This window comes from Stegastes partitus, unplaced genomic scaffold (genome assembly GCF_000690725.1).
Source record: "Stegastes partitus isolate 25-593 unplaced genomic scaffold, Stegastes_partitus-1.0.2 Scaffold276, whole genome shotgun sequence".
In the NCBI taxonomy this organism is placed as follows: domain Eukaryota; kingdom Metazoa; phylum Chordata; class Actinopteri; family Pomacentridae; genus Stegastes; species Stegastes partitus.
Genome location: NW_007578007.1, coordinates 469,587 through 483,218, shown reverse-complemented (window position 1 = coordinate 483,218; position 13,632 = coordinate 469,587). Strand labels below are relative to the sequence as shown.

Below are 13,632 nucleotides of genomic sequence, written 5' to 3'. Positions count from 1 at the left end.
CAGCGCTTCACGTCATCTTCGGGATGTGACTCCAATAGGGTTGCAAAATTCCGGGAATTTTCAAAGTTTGAAACCTCCCATGGGAATTAACGGGGATTTATGGGAATTAAAAGGAATAAACTGGGAATTTTCAAAACTGAAGGTTGGGAACTTAGATATAGTTGGGGGAAATATATTTTAGTATAATCTTGACTAAAACAAACAGATGCCATCCATGTCATTCCTCAATCACATGCACACACAGCAAACTGCTCCTGTTACAAAAGGACAATAAATTCTAATAACTTGTTTAACTGTACACTAAATTGTATAATTCATCCCACTCTCACCCAACTGGTCGAGGCAGATGGCCGTCCCTCCCTGAGCCTGGTTCTGTCGGTTCGGAGTTTTTTTTTTCCCCTGTGGGGGTTTTCGGTTCCTTCCCACTGTTGCGGACTGCTTGTGGACTGCTGAAGCTTATAGGGAATGTTGGGTGAAGCGCTATGAGAAGACTGTTGTTGTAAATATGCGCTATACAAATAAAATTGAATTGAATTGAACTGCTCACTGCAGGTCTACTGAGACCACGCCCCCTACAGGCGCTGCCTCCATCACATGTACAGATGAGTTCTAGAAGACTGGACCACACTTGAGCCCAAAGCACAAGACTATTGAAGGCACACATTTGCACCTGTGGACTGTGGATATTATGGGGAAATATATTTATTAAATTTTTAAATTGCAAATATCACATACAAGTGTATTCATCTAGTAGCTAGCTAGCTGATAAGTTAAATGCTAAATAAGCCATAGCTAGCATAAGAGTGCATCTATGAGGCACTCTTATAAAAATGCTTCCTACCTCAAATGTGATGCTGTGATATGATACAATTTCATTACATTACCCTCAATTCCCATTAATTCCCATAAATTCCCGTAATTCTCATTATTCCCATGTAAAGTTTCCAATGTGGAAAATTCCCCAGCTGAACTTCCCATGGAAATTTACCGGAAATTGTCCGCCCCTTTGCAACCCTAGACTCCAACAGTCCCTCCCAGCCATGACCTGAATGACTGAGGATCTTCACACTGTTAGCTGTGGTTTGATCTCCACCAAGCACAGGGCCTGTTGTTGTCTTAGAGACGGCTGTGTCTGCTGAAAACGTCTAAAGTGTTGGTCCTGTACAGAGTGTAGCAACCTTATTCTCAGTCATTTAATCCATTGTTAATACATACAGTGTTTTAGTTTTCAGAAACTGTACGCCCTCTGAACTGTGTGCACTATGACATCGTTACAATGCTGTAATTCAGACCATTTAAAAAAAAAGAAAAGAAAAAAATAAAGCTTCTTTGATGACGATCAAGGGCGTACAGATGAAGAGAAGGTGCCTCTACATACAATAAATGCTTTTAAATGTGTTTTCATCCTTGTCTCCCATTTGCTTTGTGTAAACACAGCCTACAATTCACATTATCGGTCGCGGCTAAATCACTAATGGCTTCACGGTTCAACCAACAAGCACAGAACTGTTGGTATTTTAATAAATTCTTCTGGTTACATTTTTAAATGAGACAAAATAAGTGATGTTGATGAATCTTGCATTCAAACATCACAGATGAGTCGTTTAAGGACGTCATGAAAGTTAAAAACCTGACGACTTCTTTCTGTTTTTACTGATTAATGGTGTAATTTTGGTAATTTTATAAAGATAACTTCAAAGCTGGCAGTGGGTTCAGAAAAGGTACATCACATGTTTTATACGTGCATGTCTAAAGGTTGCTCACACTGGCTAAGACTAGCGATGAGGAAACACTCTGGTGAATTACAGGGAAGCCGTGCAGGACACTATTAGCTCCTGTTAGCAGCTCCTACAGGACTTACAGCGCTCTCGATGCTGCGGGCCGTCTCTCCGAACAGCTCTGACTTGGGATCCTCCATCTCTGGTGTGTAGATAATCTCCTGGCCCTCCACCTCGTCCAGATGTAGGAAACCACTGAAGCGCATGGTGGCTGGTGGGGGGAGAGAAGAGAAGGAGAGAAGATGATAAAACAGCACAGTTTGACCTTTCTTCCTCTATCACTCAGGTCCTGCTGCCTTCACAGCGCTTGCTTTGGGACAGTGCCGGTTTGGGTTAGTTATGAATCGTGTGTGTGTTGACGGGGTCGGGTTAGTGAGCGTGTTGCTGACTGTGTGGGGGCTGGAAGTCGTGGTGGTGACAAGGTGGACTGTGAAACATGAGAGTAGGAAGGAAGGAAGGAAGGAAGGAAGGAACAGAACAAGGGCAAGGGACTGAAGGAAAAATGGGCCAGTTTTACCAGACCGAGACTCGTCCCAAAAGCTGGCCGTGGCATGGAGGGCTGGGTAGAGAGACAACAAGTTAGACAGACGCACAAATACACAATGAAAAAAAAAAACACAACACGTGCTTAAAGAGGCAGCAGCCCACAGGCACTTTGAAAAGCGGCTTCTTCAGCAAACACAGAGGCTCCCCTGTGCGACCTTGGGGGTTTATGTTGTCCAGCATCTATCAACTCTATACGGTTTCTTCGTACCAGAGAGGTGAGGGCTCGAAATAAAGCTGAAAGTCAAGTGTGTGTGTGTGTGTGAAGAACAGAGAAGCCTGCGATGCGCTGATGCCGGGCTTCCACGCCGCCGCTCGTAATCAGCAGAACAAATTGCCCAAATCAATCATGGCTGCCCCTGCCTGAGCAACGCCAGGGAGGATGGGAAGAGCACTTGTATGATTATCGTAAAAGATAGTCGTAATTGTCTCCTTAATGCCGACGGACCGATGACTGACACAGCATGCTTAAAATCGCATGAAAAGGACGGCGGACACTCCGACACACACACCCGCCGCCTGTTTCCCCCTCCTCGCCTTTACAGTACTTTCACGGGCAGCACACATCGATTTAGACGTGACAGCGGCTATAAAATAGAGGCAAATGGGCGAGGTCTGGCCGATAGGGAGAGGGCGAAGAAAAGAAAGTGAGGGGACAGCGGGAGAGAGATCTGACTTTTAATTTGCAGGGAAGACAAACATCAGAGAGGGTGATTTTCCAGCCCACTGCCGTGACGGATGTAAAGAGAGAGAGACAGAAAGTGATAAAAGGAGGGACGGTGCTATCTGACCATCAAGTTCTAGTGAAGTGTAAAACGTAATGGATTTGTCAGACTTCCCCTGGCATATGGAGGAGTTTACAGTATCTGGAGCTCAGTGTGCTATTAGCTTCGACCTGATGTCACAGGAACAGGACATTGGCTTGTTTAAAAGTCACACATGGCGAGCTGGCAGGGACTTTTTAAAATAATAATAATAAACCCAAAGCTCTATCATGGTCCACGATACGACTACAGGGAAGATATATACATTCTCAGCCAAGGTCTAGCTTTACAATACAACACAAAGAGTCTCACAGACATCCTTGAGTGTGTGAAAGTGTGGATTAAACTCCAGCTTTCACCATTTGATGCCTCAATAAAACGCAGCAGCAGAAACGAACAGTCAGACCTTCTGGTTGTGAGCCGGTGGCCGGTGCACGAGGGACGTGTCGTTTCACTTCCAATGAGCGGAAGATCAGCTGAGCCCTTCTCGGGAGAAAAAAAAAAGCCCATTGATCAGCTTGTCGCGCTGCCTGCTTTTATTGGTAACACTTGAGCTGAATGAAGTATCGATCGCTGCTGCGCTGTCATTGTTAGCTGAGATAAATATTTACAGGCTTTTGCAGATTTGTTCAAACAGTTTTCTTGCAGCTAAAGCCTGCTTCTATTGTCACCTGGACTTCAGGCAAAATGTCATCAAGCTCAGCATCAGCAGATGTTCAGCTGTAAGCCCCGGGGTAAGAGGAGCCCTATGAGGGGCCAAAGGTGGCCTCGTATCTTCAGATCATGTGGCGGATTGTGTGTAGTAAACCCTGCTGGTTTATTAGAGGGCTGTGGGACCTTCAGAACTGCAGAAATGCACCTCCATGCACTAGTTTGTTGCCTCAGCCCTTTTAAGCCATGACCTAGAGCTCCCATGGGAGACCGAGAGAATCCCTCTCTTCACTATTAGTCAGAAGACGGCTATCGCGAGGACAAACAGAGAGCAGACTTCAGCTGTGGGATGAAGGGAGAGAGAGAGAGGGATAGAGGAGGCCTTTATGAACCAGCGTGGCAGAAGGCACTGATTGGTACAACATCGGCCTCTGGTCGTCTCTTAACTCTCTCTCCTCTCAACTCCAGAGAGAAATCAACTGATGCAAGACTGGATTGAGACTGACTGGGGTTGTGGGAGAGAAACAAGTAAGATATAGCTCAAGAGAGAGCCGCGAAACAGTGGCACTGACTGATAAAGAGAAGAAGTGGTGAGTGTGTATAAAAGAAGCGATGGGAGATAAAAAGAAATGGGAAGAGGCAGAAAGAGGACAGAAAGAGCACGAACAGAGACACCGATGGTTATTTAGAAAGCACAGCACAGCGGCCCTGGAATACGGTGCTGCATCAAACTGAACTTCATTCAAACATCTTGAGAAAAACCAAAGAAGATAAAAGTCACCGGGAATCAGGCAGGGCATGATTAACATCAGCGAGGCGTTGTCACGTTCATAAACAGGGTTTACTGGAGTCACACCTTACATTTCACTGGTTGTGTATGTTTTCTAATATCCGGCCGCCGGATTTATACACCAAGAGTGACTCATGAAAGCAGTGCTGCAGAAAAAAAGCACCACCTGTTCTGGTTGTTTAAGAAAAACGGCCAATTCACTGTTTCCAACGCAGACATTAAACATGAACAGGAATATAATGAGATCATGTGTTAAAATCAGTGGAAACCCCAAGAAACACAAACAGGTTTTCAGTGCATTCCATCCTTAAAACAACACAACATAGTTTAATTAGTAGTAATATAATTGACTTTATCTCATATCTCATGAAAATAAATGTCTTATTTAGAAATTCTCCAGAAATGAACTGTTTGCACTGAAAAAGAAAAAAAAAAAAAGGAAGCTAATTGAAAATATGAGTACTTAAATATTTATAGTTCAACATTTTTCCAGTGCTGCTAGTAAAACCTGTGGGCACACTTAATAGAAAACAGCAAACTGATCTGTTGCACTTGATGCCAGCTCATCACAGTGGAACATTATGGACATTAAGGTCGCATCAGGAAGAGAGCCGACTTTAAACCTCATTAATGTTTGTAGCGACGCAAACGGCCCCGCTTCATACCCGATGTAAACTTTAACAGTCTGTTGTTTGGATGGACGCAGATGGGAAACATCCCGTGTAAATCACATATATAGCACGTCTCTGCTTTTAGCTAACTTTAACAAATACACGTTTTCCCATGAGCCCAGTGGAGCAGATCAGGGATTGGACTGTGGGCCAGAACACTGCAAAGTGATGGAAACACAAGATGTTGTGAAGCTTTTCTGGCAGCAGAGCTTAAAGCTAACAAACAGTTTATGTGTGTGTTAAACAATGTTGGGTTTTTTTTGGAATTTTTTTGGATCAAAATAAGGAGTAATTATTAGGTGTAGCCCAATATATTAATTCATTAAATGTTCAGAAGTAGTGAGAGATTTCTGTCAAGAAGGTCACACAGACCAGTTATCTTTCCTAGACACGGGCCGATCACAGTCACGTGACGTCACCCCCAAGGACCCAAAACATGATTACATTTCAAATAGTTTTAACGGTAACGCTCATGTGGTATTAATTCTACTAACTACTAAATGACGTAACTTTACAGAAAGACGAGCGACAGTAACCACAATCTGAACAGAGACGGAGCTTCTGAACCCAGAGGAACCGGCAGACAAAGACAAAGCAGTGGAGGAGGAACAGGAACATGCGTAGGTAATTACAGAGGGGCATTTCGACTTACAGGGGCAGTTGGCGCCCTCTGGAGTGCTGGACGGAGTCTTGCCGTCGGGACAGCAGCCGAACTCTGTGTTGTCGCAGGATGACCTGTCCTCGGCTGTGGGTATGGTGGTGGCGGCCAACATGGGATCTGCAGGTGATACACAGGGGCTCATAATGAACTTAACAAATATGACATCATGAATTATGATAAAGGTCATAAATTAATGCCATTTTGTCTCAGCGATATTTGTGTGTCTCTACAGCCAAAAGCTACGACTTCATTTGTTTGTTCCCTTTGTGCTGCTGCTGCGTTACAGATGTCTGTGTGTTTTCAGTCTGCTGACCAGTGATTGGACGCTAATAGCGGCATCTGTCAGGAGTGATTATATGGCATTTTCATGGGAACTGATTTTACACCTGGAACTCATTTTGTCAGGCAGAGAACACTTAATGGGCACTGTTGCCAGTCATGTCACACACAGAGCACTGTAAATGATGGGGGGATGTGATAAGTGCTCGCTGCTGATTGGTTGGCAGTTACCTTGAAGGCTTTCCAGTAGGGAAAAAAAAACATGCAGGCATGTTGGCGTTACTGTCCCTGTATATCTGGCTATCTTGGGACATAAAAGACATGAAAGTGGCTGGGCGTTCTCCATCTGAAGGATGAGAGTGTTACAGCAGCACGCCGCCGCCGTCCTCTCTAATGATGGCGCTGGTGCAGGGAGCGTCTGGGTAGAAGCGCTGCACTTTATGGCTGCACAGAGATTAGAAATAATCGGGGGGGCAAACGGCTAGCGGCTAAACAAGTCGTAAAGACGTCAGAGGCGAGGGATGTCCTGCTCAAGGACTCGCGGTCAAAGGATGTCAGGAGAGGGAGGAGGAGGAGGAGGGGGGTAGAGGCTGGGGTTTATGGGGCATCTGTGTGGTGTGCAGATTTACAGATGCTGGGCTGAAGAGGAGAGTGCTGGTGGGGAAATAGGGCCAGAGCACAACAGCAAAGGGACGCTATGAGACTCCAGTGAGAGCTCTGTCGAATAAACAGAAACACACACACACACACACACGGAGAAGTGCAGATTTCCAAAGATCGAGGATACAAAACGTGCAGATACACACCTGTGACCTGCTCACATTTACACTGAGACAGCGGTGTGTGCACTCTGAACATGAGGAGAAGGAGATAAGACACACACAAACCAACGCACAGAAGCACAGATAAGCCTTATATACAGATGCACAAGGCCATCTCACACACACACACACACACATCCTCTACGTATGAAAAAACACAGATTGGTTCAGTTTTTAATATCCATGTTGAAATGTGCAAACTCCTGATCTGCTTTCACACTCACACACTGATGTATACCTCTGCACACTCAATGTAAGAAACATGCAGGCATGCTTGGCTTCACATTCATTCACACACTCACACTTATACCCACAGCCACCAGACACCAGGTCTCCTTTGCAGACAGGCTACATGCTCCTCGCGTCACCGAGCACTCTGGTCAGCCTCTGACAAGAGAATAAATCTAAAAGTCGGCGAGACGGAGTGAGAGGGGAGGAGGAAGAGCTGAAGGAAGAGCACGCTGGGGCCATGCTGTTCCATCAATCCTACCCTGTTACTGCAGCCTGTCAGGCCAGGTGGACGGACGGACGGACGGATGGATGGAAGGCAAGATCAGAGAAATGTAAAGAAAATAGGTCTGATTGAAAAGTCATCCTTTGTTGTCCGAGCGGAGGCCCTATAGCCGCAGCCAGCTGTTACAGTCAGGAGGACGTGTCGAGAAAGATTTGAGACTGCTCCTGCAAACACTCACACCTCAACCTCGCAGTCACATCATCCTGTCAAGTCAGGCTCCAGAGATCCAAAGATGCGGGCCAATAGTTTCATCTATCAGGCCTGTCGAAAGTGTATTTTACAGAGCTTGGGTTTGTTTTGCTAGGTGTTGAGAGCAGATGCTGGTGGAATGGGAGAAAAAAAAAGCATGGGTGATGTAGCAACAGCCAACCATGCAAATACATCCTTCTTTGTCTAAAATTGAGATATACGTCTTATGCCAGTGGAAATGACACTAACAGCATCTGTTTACAAAGATTTCTCTTCTCTGCCTGCTTGGCATTGACATTCGTCTCTTCAAAAGCAATTTGCATACAAATACATAAACCTGCGCCTGTTTTACATTTTCAGTTAACAGATGATGGCATGAATGTGTTATGATGTCAGCTAAGAGACCATGAGTGTGTCCAACCCCTCCTGGAACAAAACAGGCCCACCCACACACCCTCAACGCTGTATGGATAATGAAGTGAAAGAGCAGGGATTTACCGACGGGCTCCGCTGCCCCACTGGCCTCAGGGGGGACGCCACTACCCGCTTCTTCCTCCTGCTCCTCCTCTTCTTCGGCCTGGTCGTCCCCGCTCGGCTCCCCGCTGCCCGAGCCCTCGAAAGAGGCTACGGCAGCGGAGGGGGCGGGACTGCTGCGAGCGGAGGGGGTGGTGGCGGCGGCAGCGGTGGGCTGCGGCGCCTGAGGCTGGGCGTGAATGGGGTGGCGTGAATTTGCTTGGTTGTCGATGAGGGTGATAAAGGGGGTGGTGGCCGGAGGCTGGTCGATGGTCTCTGTCGGGGCGGTCCTTGGAGGCGGGATGGCCCACACCATGTTAGGGTGGAGGGGGGCGGCGGTGGTGATGGTGGCGGCAACGGTTGAGCTGGGGGTTGTGGCGGGTGGGTTGGGGGTGGGTCGGTCTGCCGGCTCGGAGATGGTTTCTGGTGAGGGAAGGGGAGGAAGCAAGGAATGGATGAATGGCTGAGCAAAGATGGGAATGTTTGGTTTTGCTTCACCTGACTCCAAGAGAACCTCAGAAATCACACCAAAGGAAATAAAAACATCATTAGCCAATAAAGCATCACAAAAGCCACTTTATGGTTTTTACAACCTACTGCTGGCAATAACTTTCTTACCTCAGCATTTACCGAACGATTACGGCCGTGTTAATCATCTAACTCATCTCCCTGATTCTCAACAATGTCGTTAAGAAATTAGATTAAAAAGAAAACACACACACTCTTATTTGTAAAAGCTTCCTGATTAAAAACCCTGCAATGGATGAGATGTCAGCAGTTTTTATTTCACAGATCTTAAAAGTGAATATGGAATATGCTGAATGTAGATGACGGCTGTTTTCAGACTTACATGTTCTGCCTTCAGATAAGTTCTGTTTCATGGGTTAAGAGCATTGTGTGTAGTGTATTTGTGTACACATGAGGCATGTATTTGTGCTCACAATATGCATGTTTGCGTGTCGCATGCATGCTGTGCCAATGCCTATGAATTATATATCCATATTCAAATGCTGCCCTCCAGTAGCAAAGCTTTAATCACCAACAGCCAGTGCCTCTGGTGATGAATGATTGATAGAAATGGGGCAAAAAAAGCCGGCTTTAACTCTGGCTTCAAAGACGACAGACTGCAGCTTGCAGAGCGCATGAGCATCCATCAACGCCACCACAAACACACTGATGTCAACAAATGCACACGAACACACACGGCAAAAACATCTCTCCAGATGTAGCAGAGAGAAGAGCTTCCCCGCAAAGAGACCATCATTACCAACCAAGAAGCTGCGGTGCAAAAGGACAAACTGTCGGCGATAAAGGAACGATAAATAGGACAAAAACTCCTGAGGGGGACGAGTGAGTTGGCAGGGAGGCGCTACGTAAGCGAGCACTCCAGATTTAGCCAAGGCAAGCAGGCGTGACAGTATTGTCATTTTTCCTTTACGTCTTTACTTCCCACGGGTATAGATGTGCGTTGGTCACAGGGTGAAATGAACAGAAGATTGAAAAAAAAACATACCATAGATTTGCGCCTCATTAGGATTCGCCTAACATTATGTGTAGGACTTAATTACACTGCTATAATCGCTTAGTTGATCGGCAATTATTCACTGAGGTGTGAAATGTGATACCTACTGAGACGGCAGAAAGCCTGGGAGACACACAGTGTCAGCTCAAAGCTCCGCAGATATTTGTATAGAGAGCGATTTGGAGTGGAGTCCGTAAAGCGGTGATGCTATCACCAAGGATGGTGGCATGCGTTGCCTATCCTCTTGGCTACACCTGTCATTCAGGTGCCAAGCTTAGCGTCAAGAGCTGTGCTCCCTGGTATGCTCCCTAATGTGTGTTTGGGTGTGTGTGCCTATCTAGAGCTCTGTGACATGGGATAAGGAAAGAAAAGAACACACGTTTGAAGAAGGACTGGCAGCACAGTCTGTTCAGCTGATACTTCTCTTAATCAGGTTTAGCAGTCCGTATGCTATTTTTGTTTTATTTTTTTCCCCCCCTTAGAAGAGCAATGGAAAGTAATGTTGGGTAGAGAGGGTAAAAAAAAAATCACTGTCATCTCGGCTTGCCTCAGCCGTGTAGTTATTGTTGAAAGGTGGTTATTAAGATTGTTTGTGGTGGCAGCCGCCCTCAGCGAGGAGGAATCTGGATCTAGGAGACTGGAGGGGAAAGACAAGAGAACCACAGAGGCACTGATAGGGACGAACCGCCGGGAATCAGACAGAAAGAGCAGGTTAACAAAGCAGCAGCGCGAGAATACGACGACGCAATGAGGGATTGAATAATGAGAGAAATTTTCAGGACACGGAGGAACGACGGTGAAGGCGACGGAGCCCTGACTAACATGCAGGCTGAGGGCTGTTGGTGCCATATGTTGGCATTCGTTGCCAATTTGCCGCAAACCTACAGGTGATAGCACCATATGGGAGAGGCAGGTCAGTGCCAACACGGTGACCATTTTCTCCCAGTGCCAGGATTTGCTCATCGGTACAAATGCCCTCCCTCTGGTGCTTGGTGAAATCGCTCTTGCATTTCTTGCTATATTTCTCGGGTATCGCTTCATCTTTAGCTGAGACACAGCAAAGAAGCCAGGAAAGCTTCTCCCTGTAGTGTGCGGCTGCTCCGAGACTTCAGAGAGAGCTGGGCAACATCACAGCTCTCTGTCACGAGCACAGAGATTTGAGGAGCTTTTTCTGCAGGCTTGTGATTTTTCCCGAGCCTGCCCATTAGCGACAGAGTGTGCAGCAGCAGTCACACTCTGTGGTATAATAAAAAGTTGCAACAGATCAATGATGTTAAAAAAGATCAATATTCACTCATTTATATAAGCCCTTGGCAATGCTCTTGTCAAACCACATAGCAGCTCGGTGAGCATTAGCATGCCGCAGCGCTGGGGCCGGCGTCTGGAAGCCCTGCATGTAAACAGCGGGAGGGAGGGCAGGCGAGGCTGCAGCGTGGTGAGGGGTGGAGGCAGAGCAAATGCTAATTCGCACCCAGCCACACGTGAAATGAGCTCGAGATCTAACCCCCGAGCCGACAGCAGCGGCAGAGCAGCTACCCGCGGTGCGACCGCATCCGGGAGAAGAAATTAAAAGATCCTCTGTGGCTGTCGGTGGGCCCAGCTCTCGCCTGTCTGTTCCTCCCCTCAGGGTTTGATAGAGACAGAGTCCGCTGTGAGGCGTCTTCTTGCCTTCTGTGTGCAGCAATGCTAGGTGTGGGATTCCACACAACCCACATCTCTATTGCCAGGCAACAGAGGAATGTGAAACCAGACTGGAGTTTGGCTCCTTTCGCTGCTAACCCACGGCACTGCATTTGTAATTACCAGATGTTCAGGGACTTATCAAAGCCTCGTCGATCTCTTGTTGAGCATATTTAAATTTGTTGTCGGTGTACCTGCAACAGCAACTCAGCACAGGCCATTCGAGCAGCCGTACCTCCCTCTGATAAGCCCTAATTTGGGTCTGATGAAGACCGCTCGAGGGAGCTGAGTGAGAGGGACTTGTCTCTGAGTGCTGGTCACCTAAGCTGTGCTCACTAAGCAACGAGGTGAATGAGCAATTTTCTACCCAAACATGTGAGACACCTGGCTGTGGCTCATGGCCACAGCTACACAGCTGGCACTCCTCTTCCCCACTGTGCTTGCCGGCAGCTCATCTAGCATCCTGTTGTGACGCAAGCTGGCAGTCAGTGTCACAACTTCACTGTACATGAAAGCTGTGGCCTTGGCTCATGTCCCAGCACCTATTACACCGATCCAAACAACGTCCATCAGCATCTGGCCAGAGTGGCAGAAGCTGCACCTTCTCCTTCATACACAGTCCTCCTTCGGCAGCATCGTGTTCCTGGCACCACGAGGCTGGAAAGGGATTGACGCATTCCTCAACAAGGGGCCTTGAACATGAAGCCAAATCCCAACAGAGGGGCGAGAAGGCAAAGAGGAAGTGTCATTGCTGCCGTGTGGAAGGCTCAGACTCGTGCCAAACTTGGTTTTCTCTTTTGGCTTTTAACTCTCTGAACCCCAAGCAGTTTCTGGGTATCTTTTTACTCCTGTCACATTTTTTTTTTTACACTGCTTCCAATAGTGACACACTTCTATGGAAACAGCACAACCACGGCTAGAAGGAGGGAAGACTCAGAAACGGCTTCTTTGCAGTATGACACAGATAAGATCCCATAAACCTGTCTGGTCTGTGTGAACATAGCAGATCAGCTGTTTGGTTCAACCTGCACCAAGGAGAACAAGGTGTGTTGTTTTTTACAGAATCTGGTGTTTGGTGACTTTTTAAACGAGACATGTAGAATAAAGTCATTTTAAGGAGTCAGTGTTAAGCTTAGACTTGGTTACGTTTCCTGATAGAACCGCACACGTGATTCATTTAAGGATCATCAGAAATTTAAAAAGGATTAAAAAATAAATGTTTTACTATTTTCACAGTTTGTGTAATTTTGGCAGCTTTTTAACAAAGCATGCCTTTCAAACTCACTGCCAGGTTTGTGGTTCAGAGGGTTAAAATCCCTTTTAGTTATTTATTAATCTGAGATTCCTGACCAGATGGGGTTGCTCTGAACACGACCTAATTGCTGCTATCATGTTTTGTTTATGATCTTTTTATTTCATACTTTACAGCACTTGGATTGGCCTGATCACAGAGAACAGCTCAAACTACGTGCAGGTAGTTTCCTTCCTTCATCCATTTTCTTCTGCTTATCTGTGGTCGGGTCTGCAGATTCCTGCAGATGCTAAATTGAAGCCAGATTTGCTCTTGCGATGCTGCGACTTTACTTTGTGAGACAGAGAGATGGATAGAAAGGGAAACAGCAGGTGGGGATAATTTGAGCCTCACAGCGCTGCTCATTATCTTCTGATCGGGGACTGACAACAGTTGGCCATCCGTGTGACGCGTGATGCATAGCGGCTTTGACGGGGCTCACCTGTGCACTGTCCAAAATGCTGGACTGTGATGTCCTTGTCCTGCCTACAGGCTATGGTCCTCAGCTGGCACTGGTCGGCATAGGTCACCCCATCTGAGCCGCACACCTGCTCCACAGTGACAGAGACGGAGCGATGGGATACGGCAACACATGCTACTCTACTACCTATTTCATAAGAACAGACAGTCTCAGAGACCCACCTTAGTTTTGTTTTTCAGGTCACAGTCAGGTGAGGGACACTCACAGTGGGCCTGGCCGTTCTCCTCAATGCAGGAGGCTCCAAAACTACACTCTACCTCGTCACACGATGTCGGAGCTTCAGGACCTGTGGCACAAAATGTTTTGCAATGTTACACATTCTGTACAGCTTTAGCCCTGAAATGATAGTGGCATGTGTGTGGAAATGTGGAGCTAAATTAAAACATGAAGTTGCATGAATACTTAATGTTGTGTAGTTGCACAACTTTTGGTTACTTCATTAAGAAAAAAAAAGAAAGAAAACATTAAACTGGTTCCTTAAAGT

The 13,632-nt window shown here is 46.6% G+C and overlaps 1 protein-coding gene across 1 annotated transcript in view; it reads right to left on the bottom strand.

The window, feature by feature from the left end:
• agrn (agrin) overlaps positions 1 to 13,632 on the bottom strand; it is a 280,800-nt gene that overhangs the window by 36,096 nt on the left and 231,072 nt on the right. The window contains exons 16-20 of the mRNA XM_008282560.1: positions 13,310 to 13,434; positions 13,110 to 13,215; positions 8,160 to 8,597; positions 5,850 to 5,975; positions 1,862 to 1,989 (exon numbers count right to left, since the gene is read on the bottom strand). Coding sequence (XP_008280782.1) covers positions 1,862 to 1,989; positions 5,850 to 5,975; positions 8,160 to 8,597; positions 13,110 to 13,215; positions 13,310 to 13,434 — 923 coding nt within the window. The remainder of the gene's footprint in view (positions 1 to 1,861; positions 1,990 to 5,849; positions 5,976 to 8,159; positions 8,598 to 13,109; positions 13,216 to 13,309; positions 13,435 to 13,632) is intronic.